Source organism: Hordeum vulgare, chromosome 7H (assembly GCF_904849725.1).
Source record: "Hordeum vulgare subsp. vulgare chromosome 7H, MorexV3_pseudomolecules_assembly, whole genome shotgun sequence".
Lineage (NCBI taxonomy): Eukaryota > Viridiplantae > Streptophyta > Magnoliopsida > Poales > Poaceae > Hordeum > Hordeum vulgare.
In genome coordinates, this window is record NC_058524.1 from 578974105 (window position 1) to 578983836 (window position 9732).

General features: G+C 42.1%; 1 protein-coding gene across 1 annotated transcript; it reads left to right on the plus strand.

Annotated features, from left to right (window-relative positions):
• Positions 1–585: 585 nt before the first annotated feature.
• LOC123413521 (protein H2A.6-like) lies at positions 586–1430 on the plus strand. The gene is made up of 2 exons (XM_045106457.1): positions 586–918; positions 1018–1430. Exons 1-2 carry the CDS (start codon positions 742–744, stop codon positions 1279–1281), a joined length of 441 nt encoding a protein of 146 aa, XP_044962392.1. The 5' UTR covers positions 586–741; the 3' UTR covers positions 1282–1430.
• The last annotated feature ends 8302 nt before the right edge of the window (positions 1431–9732 follow it).

Genomic DNA, 9732 nt, shown 5'->3' on the forward strand with positions numbered 1-9732 from the left:
GGTGCCTAACCCTTGCTTCCCTCATCGTATCCCCTCCTTCGGCAGGAACTCATCATCTGGTGAGACCCCTCCCCATGCCTCCAACCGTGTGCCAAGCACCGGCAAGAAATTTTGTTTTGTGGGGATTTGTTTGCTGATGAATGAATGTATTGAATGTAAGATTGTATTGTTGTATAGACAGAGAATGGAACACCACCTTAAAATAAGATAACAATCTATTGATCAATTCACGTAGCCTCTTTGTTTTGCTTTGCTTGTCCCGCTCAATTTCTCACCATTGTGAAATTAATAATGGACGGGTTGATTTCTCAACAAAATAGGATAGGACTTACTACATTAGTTAGTTAGCTTATTATTTTAATAAATTAAAATGATTATAAAAAGATTAAAAGTGTGTGGTATTTTTTTCTTCCGGTGCAACGCACGGGTCCTTTTGCTAGTTGTAGCAAATTTAAATACAGAGGCCGGTTTGATTTTGAACCAAATCCAATTCAAAGCCCCCTTCCACCTATCGACAAGGTTGTTGAAGTCTGTAATAGCAAAAATCCCTGCGCTCTGATTGGTCCATCCGGTGGTCACGCGGATCGATCCCCCCTCCGGCGAACCTCCTTCCCCCAATAAAACCTGCGACCCCTGCGCCGTCCCAACCCACAAACTCAGAGCAGACCGCAGTAATTCCGATCCAACACCCGCTCCCCACACCTCGAGTGGTTTGCCGTTCGCCGGAGAAGCAGCAAGAAGATGGCCGGAAGGAAGGGCGGCGAGAGGAAGAAGGCGGTGACCCGCTCCGTGAAGGCCGGGCTCCAGTTCCCCGTCGGCCGCATCGGGCGCTACCTCAAGAAGGGCCGCTACGCGCAGCGCGTCGGCTCCGGCGCCCCAGTCTACCTCGCCGCCGTCCTCGAGTACCTCGCCGCCGAGGTAACCGCAGATCTTCTCGCTGTCCTCGAGCGCCTGTCCTGCTCTGCTCCTTTCGTGTTGGACGGATGACTGATCCCTTCTTGGTTGAATGAATCGCAGCTCCTGGAGCTTGCCGGCAACGCGGCCAAGGACAACAAGAAGACCCGCATCATCCCGCGCCACCTGCTCCTCGCCGTCCGCAACGACCAGGAGCTCGGCAGGCTGCTCGCCGGCGTCACCATCGCCCACGGCGGCGTCATTCCCAACATTAACTCCGTCCTGCTCCCCAAGAAGTCCCCCGCCGCGGCCGAGAAGGAGGCCACCAAGTCCCCCAAGAAGAAGGCCGCCACCAAGTCCCCCAAGAAGGCCGCAGCCAAGGTGTAGACCTAGCCAGTGTTGCTCTGTTCCATTTCTCATGGACAAGACGACTAGTTTGTAGGTAGCTGACCTTTCGTCAGATTCGTCGAGCAAGGGACATTGTATCTCTGATTTCTGTGGGAAATACTACTACAAAAGATGCACTCCTTCTGCAATCTGTCTTGTGAATGCTTGACACCTGCTTTTGCTTCTGAACATTTGCTTGCTACTACTAAATAAGTTCCATTTGTATGAAATTCTCTCTTCTATCATCTGAAAATTCCCCTTATGTTATGTTGATCACACCATCATATTCCTGTCAAGCTGCAGGAAGCTGATTCTCTGAAGAAATCATGCCTCACGATTCATATATCCCTGTCCATGCGAAACCAAGAAATGATGGGGGCGCTAGATTGCACAAGGAATAGTTGGAACCAAAAACTGCAAGATGCTTCAGAAGTCTTGCAGATAAACATGGCAAATTATAGCTTGAGCTATGTAGCTCAAAATATTCTTGCAGACAATTTAACCTTTGAAACCACAAACCTGAGAAACATTTCGCTGCTAGTAGATGCAGAAAAACATGTCAACTTATAGCTTGACCATGCTCAAAATATTCTTGCAGACAAATAAACTTTCAAACCACAAACCTGAGGCTGCTATGCAACTAAACTAACTAACCAGATGAGGTACGAGTTATTTTGGATTCACTTAAGGCAGAAACAGATGTTAGTAAGGGCAGATTAAACATGGATGATTTTGTTTCTGCAGACAATGTTTCTTTCTTCCTCTTCCTTTTTTTTTGGGTTGCAAAAGGCATTCGGTTTGTTTCTGTATCAACACATGCAGCATCTTTATAATTAAGGGATGATTTAGCCATATATAGAGCTGCAGAGGGTAAAACGGAACTACTTCAAGACAACTTACAACCTTCTGAATGTAATCCCAGTGAAATTATCCATGTCGGAACGTCCTCAGTGACAAACAAAAATCCTAAAGGACTCCCATATTGGGCATCCTGGTGACAACACAAGGGAAATAAGAACTGTGTGTGTGTGTTGATCATGGTACAAATTCAACTCATAATAGCATCACTGCAGCATTGCTATCTTTTTCGACATACAAATTTATATCTAATAGTACAAATCCAAGAGCTTGCACGGACGCACGCACCCACACAAAAGAGAAGAATAAAGGAACATCATGGGACAAAGCTTAAGCAGAGATAACAAGTTGCAAAACATCATGGGACAAAGCTTAAGCAAAGATTACAAGTTGCAATCTCGACCAGACTCAACACAAGACATAAGACTTTAGCTTGCATCAGCGCTTGCAAGCATAAATGTAACGGGAGATTAACAGACCAGGCCAACGCCAATCATTAGTCCAAATACGCCATGGTGTCTTCATGCCAGTTTACTAATGTCAACAGAATACCTGCACTGCATATAAAATGGAAGAACCTGCAGCAGAAAAGCCATTTCTAAATCTGCGACCAGAGTGCAATTCCAGACTCCTGCAGAGCAATCAATTTCGTCAGTCAAACCAATCGGTACAAGCCATTTAATAAAAAATCTATTAAATTATATCGCCCAATTTTTGTACAACTAGTACAACAACAAACGTTGGGTTCATTAGTATTGGACTTCTACCGAAACCTCCAAATTTGAATCCTCTCGGCACTAACGCAATGCCAACAATACGAACATAGAGAAGCAATATGTGATTTGTAGAATAGTGGCACACCAATAAATTCTATTGCCACCATCATGTTTTTGCTGCATTCGATCTTAGAGCAAGTACAATAGAGCCGAGTCAGGTGGTTATAAGGAATAAAGTAGTATATTTTTGTTTAGTTGGAGGAGAGGGAAGGAGAGATAGAAGGTAAGGGGGCTCTTAGTAAAGAGCCACCTCTAGCACGTGCTCCTAAATTTTTTATGAGAATGAAAGGTGAGCCATATAATAAATAAGCAGTACACTTCCAATTATGGTGGTGGTGGTGGGGGGGGGACTTTAATATCATTAGGAGGCACGAGGAAAAATAATAATGATAACTTTGATGAACGATGGTCACTCATGTTCAACATGGTTATTGAGAGTCTCGATCTGAGGGAGATTGACCTCACTGGTAGACAATTCACATGGGCAAACTCACTACCGGTGCCAACATATGAGAAGTTGGACCAAGTATTAACCAGTGTTGAGTGGGAACAAAACTATCCCTTTGGTCACAGTTCGGGCGTTACAAAGAGCCATCTCAGACCACACACCTTTCATGATCGACTCAGGGGAGGCCAACCATGTGGGTAATAAAAATGTCTTCTCATTTGAATTAAGTTGGTTCGAAAGAGAATGCTTCATGGATCTCATAGCTCAAGAGTGGGCTAGAGACTTGGGTGGATCTACGAATATAGAAAGATGGCAAAACAAAATAAGACATTTACGACAATTTCTGAGAGGATGGGCGAAAAAATCATAGCGGTATTTATAAAATAGAAAAAGAAAGACTTACTCGTTTGATTGACGAATTAGACGTGAAAGCCGAGTCGGCGCAGCTAAATCTATCAGATATGAATGATAAGATTAATGCTGAAAGTAAGTTGCAGAAACTATTGAGAGAAGAGGAAATGAAATGGGCACAAAGAGCTAAGGTGACCAAGGTAGTTCATGGAGATGATAATACTAAATTCTTTCACATGATTGCAAATGGCAAACAAAGAAAGAAAAAATAATCCAACTTGAGCAAGATGAAGGAACAATAGTAGGTCATGAAAACTTAAAAATATACATTTATGAATATTACAAGAAATTGTTTGGTCCTCCAAAAGAGACGGTGGTCTCATTGGATGAAAGCTCGACTCATGATATACCTCAACTCAATGCAGTGGAGAATGAGGTGCTATCAGCTCCTTTTACAGAGAGGGAGGTTCATGATTCAATAGCACAAATGAAACAGAATAAGGCACCGGGACTAGATGGGTTTTCGGCAGAATTTTATAAAAAGTGCTGGCATATTATCAAAGGGGACCTCATGCCTATGTCCCAGGATTTATTCGATGGCCAGTTGCAGCTATTCCACCTTAACTTTGGAACAATTACGTTATTGCCAAAAAAAGGTGGAGGCTATACGCATTGAACAGTTTAGACCGATTTGTCTGCTCAATGTGAGCTTCAATTTTTTTATAAAGGTTGGCACAAATAGATTGACGAAGATAGCTCACTGAGTTGTCCAGCCGACGCTGACTGCGTTTATGTCTGGGAGACATATCCTAGAAGGTGTTGTCATTCTACATGAAACGTTGCACGAAAGCCATACAAAGGAATTGGATGGGATTATCTTTAAAGTGGATTTCGAGAAAGCGTACGATAAAGTAAAATGGTCATTTCTTCAACGGGTCTTACGTATGAAAGGATTCAATGAAAGATGTAGAGATCAGGTTGATACTTTCATTCAGAAAGGTAGTGTAGGAGTTAAAGTAAATGATGACATATGTCATTATTTTCAAACACATAAACGATTAAGGTAGGGGGGGGGGCTCAATGTCTCCAGTGTTGTTCAACATAGTTGCAGACATGTTGACAATACTCATTGCTCGAGCCAAAGATAAGGGCCAAGTTGGAGGACTCATTCCACACCTCGTAGATGGGGGTGTATCTATATTACAATATGCGGATGATACAATTATTTTCATGGAACACGATTTGGCTAAAGCGAGGAATATGAAACTATTATTGTGCTTATCTGAACAGCTATCGGGGCTGAAAATTAATTATAACAAAAACGAACTCATATGTTTTGGAAAGGCAAAAGAGGAGCAAGACGCTTATAGGCAGCTATTCGGTTGTGCACTGGGATCACTGTCATTTAGCTACCTTGGGATCCCTATCCATCATAGGCGACTGAAAAATAAAAAATGGAAATGTATTGAAGATAGATTTGAAAAAAAAATTAAGTTGCTGGAAGGGCAAACTTATGTCATATGGAGGGAGGCTAGTATTAATCAACTCCGTGTTAACAAGCTTACCCATGTTCCTATTGTCTTTCTTTGAAATACCAGTAGGGGTACGAAAAAGACTAGATTTCTACAGATCTCGTTTCTTTTGGCAAAGTGATGAAGCTGAGAAGAAATACAGATTGGCACGTTGGGATATTATATGTAGACCCAAAGACTAGGGGGGTTTGGGCATTGAGAATTTGGAAGTGAAAAACAGATGTTTGCTTAGCAAATGGTTGTATAGGTTATCCACATAGTCTGAAGGAACGTGGATTCAAATACTGAAGAATAAATACCTAAATCCTAAAACTTTAGCCCAGGTTACATCTAGACCAAATGACTCCCCTTTTGGAAAGGGTTAATGAAGATAAAGGTGAACTTTTTCCAGAGGGTGAAATTGATAGTTGGTAATGGTGCCTCAACAAGGTTTTGGGAAGATACTTGGCTTGGGGACACACCTCTGGCACTTCAATACCCCTTGTTATACAATATTGCACAACATAAAGAGGACTATGTATCAACGGTAGTACAATCGATACCACTTAATATGCAGTTGAGACGTGCTTTAGTGGGAGCTCGCTGGAATGCATGGTGCATCTGGTTGGGAGACTCATGCAGGTGCAATTATCTGAACACACAGATAATGTTAGGTGGACTTTAGCTACGAATGGTGTATTTTCAGTAAAGTTCATGTATTCGGATCTGATAAACACCGGAATATTATCCAGATCATTACCTATTTGGAACATCAAAGTGTCGCTCAGGATTAAAATTTTCATGTGGTTTATACATAAAGGTGTGATATTAACCAAAAATAACTTAATTAAGCATAGATGGAGAGGTAGGTCTCATTGTTGCTATTGTGAGCAAAATGAAACAATAAGACACATTTTCATAAAATGCCCTCTTGCAAAACTATTATGGAGAACTATTCAAATAGCTTTTAATATCATCCCACCTACATGTATTAGTTCAATATTTACAACGTGGCTAAACGGAGTTGACGTTAAAATATCAAAACTTATCGGAATTGGGATCTGTGCTCTGTTTTGGGCTAATATGGAATACCAGGAATGACATGATCTTTAATGGCAAGAACTTCAACAATTTTTTGCACGTAATCTTCAGAGCAACGTCTTGGATCCGTACGTGGTCGTTACTCAGGCATGCAGACTCCACAAGGCTTATGGATATTGGGTGCAACCGATGGAAGATGGCCGCACGGGTTGCCTTCAATCGATTTGGATGGCGTGCTAATAATAGGCTAGGTGTATAGGCATTGTAGTCTATTTTTAGACACGCCGAATGTGGCAGTTTTTAAAATTTCATTTTGATTTCATTTGCACTTTGGGCTTTTGAGCTTTGTGGACCTAAGACACTATTTTGAATTATCTTTAATAATATGGTTGCATGCATCGATTGATGCAGAGGCCGGGGGTTCGTTTCCTCCTTCTGCAATTTTTTTTTAAAAATTATACACGTTAGCTATAAAATGAGCTATAGATGACATGTCATGAGCTTACAACCGGCAGTCGGCTCTACTATTGTCATTGCTCTTAGAAGATGCTAAAAAATAGTTGTTTAAAGAGCTCCATCAGAGGTCAATTCTGAACAGGCTAGCTTATCAAATCATTTAAAACATTTCTTTTGTTTTGATATGCATATGGCTTCATTAGTAGTGCGGACTTCTACCGAAACCTCCAAATTTGGATCCTCTCGGCACTAACACAACGCCAGCAATACAAACATAGAGAAGCAATAGGTGATTTGTAGAATATTGGCACGCCAATCAATTCTATTGCCCTCATCATGTTTTTGGCTGCCTTCGGTCTTACAAGAGGCTAAAGAATAGTTGTTTAAAGAGCTCCATACGAGGGTTCTGTTAGTCGCAACTCAACAACGTATGGTTTTCAGCTCATAGTCATATTTTTCTTAAAACATCTTCAACAGCCGCGTAACCGTCGCGCACGCTAACAACATTTTACAACATTGAAATAAAGACTTTTAGCGCACCAGAGAGCGCTGACTCCAGCGCCCGACGCAAAAAATTGCGCGCGAGCCGCTCTAGCAGACGCTGTAAATGAATGGCGTGCGCGTCGAGCACAAACAACATATGACACTCTAAACAAAACCAATTAAAATAAAACAGATAAAAAAATCAACAATAAATAGTTAAATTTTTGACAAATAGTTTATCTTTCAATACAATTAATAGTTCGACACTACAACATCAAACATACAAATCATCAATCGTTTTGTTGGCCATTCCATGTCCACCAGTCCTCGATTAGATTCTTCTACATATCATTATGCGTTTGGGCACGTCGAATGGCATGATAAGAGGAAGCAAATCGGGCCACCCTCGCAGCACTCCGCCGCACTTGCACGGGATGTCCCAATAGCTCATACCGAGAGTAGTCTAAATCTTGGTCACGCTCATTCTCGATGCATGTTATGCATGATCACACAAGCGTGCATAATGTATCAAAGGATCTTTTGATCTCAAAATCTAGCAGGTCCTCTCACAATAGCAAATTGGGCTTGCAAAATCCCAAAATTTCTCTCCACATCTTTTCGAGCCGCCACCTGAGCATTGTGGAAATCTAGATTGTTCCTACCTTTCAGTTTTTTCAACGGCTTCACAAATGTTCGCCACTTTGTGTAGATGTCATCCGCAAGATAGTAGCTATAGTTGTATGTATGACCATTTGCTAGAAACAGAGAGATCTCAAATACTCCGGGCCAAACACTTGCACAATTTCGAATGCAAAGCACTTGACACACATGATGGCCCGACTCTCATCCATGGCCAAGTCATCATCAACTAGATCAGCCAGAATACCATACGCCAACATACGCAAAGCGGTTGTCACCTTTTGAAAGGTGCTATGCCCAAGTTCTCCGGCGACATTCCTCCATTGCTGAAAGAACCGATCATCGCTCGCCAGTTTATCTGCAATGCGCCTGAACAATTCGGTGCTCATACTAAACCGACGCCTGAAGTAGGACTCTGGGTATGTGGGATTCTCCATAAAATAGTGCCTCATCAATCTATTATGGGCATCAATTTTATCCCTCTAATTTCCTGATCTACCCATAACCGAACCACCGTGCTTCGGCGTTTTGTTGATGTGCATAGCTAGGATCATTGCAAGGTCCTCCTCCTCTTCAATATCAAATTCTTCTTCGGAAGAATTATATGACGAACTCATCTACAATATTGAATTAAACCAGTCTAAAAACTACAAAAAAATGTGCATCAAATTCATGTAAAAAAAGATGAAGTTGAAGCAATACATAACTTGCAAGCGTTTTGTCGAACACCTTGTGGGCGCCGAGCGGCAGTGGGCGGACGAACGCTGTTCGTCAGAGGAATGGCGTGGGCGAGGGGCGATGGCATGTTGAGGGAGGCGGCGGAAGCAACGACGGGTAGAGGGAGACGGAGGAAGCAGCGACGGCACGGGGATAGGCCAGGGAAGCGTCATCGGGTCACCGGAGCAAATGGGTGGCGCGGGCGGTGCCGCAAGAGCGAGCGACTGGATCTACTGGTGTGTGGAAGTCGCGCGCGAGTCGTGGCCGTCCAGCGCGCGGGAGCGGGTGCTCAAAATAAGCGACGCGTCATGCCGTTTCTCCCCGCGCGCTGAACCATTTATGCCGCCCACGCGTTTTCTGCGCATCCGTTGGAACGCCTGGAGCGGCTGCGTGCACGCAAAAATCTGTTTTTTAGCGTGACGCTTATATAATGCGGCTGTTGTAGATGCTCTTATCTGTAGATACACTTTCATTCAATCTACAATGTATTTCATTCTTTTTTAAATCTGTACAACGTCGAAACAATACTTTGGCCAACACTTCTAATGATAAATGTTAGTGCAAGATGCAATTCATGATAAAAGTAGCATTTATGGTGAATCTGGCCATTTTGATCATGCATTTAATACGAAGTATGGAACACCTAACATAAGAAAACAAACTGCCCACAAAACATTGCTACAAGTGGTTGGATAACTGGCAGTTACATATGCCAGTTAAAAAAACATTGAGAGATATGCTGAGAAAATATTTAAGCAAATCGGTTGGCATTAGAACAATTGTCCATAAAACTGTAATAACTGCAAACAAAATGATAAACATTACTAGTATTTACTGAAATCATGCTCTTCAAGTATTATAATAGTTCGTAATGATCCCAAATATCATATCACCAATGTGAAACGGGCAAATGGCATAGCTATAAATCTATATAAACAAAGAACACACACAGCAAATGAGAGGGAACAACATACAAATAAAACTAGGACTTGATATACCCATAACTATGAAAATAATCAAATTCAATGTAGCATGTGGTAGAAGAGGAACAAAATAGCTTCCATGAATCACATGAAAATATGATGTCTTTAGTTATGCGACCGCTAAACATGGCATCATTCTCATCTACGAGCAGACACAAACAAATGCACAAAAAGGGGAAGGGTCCTAA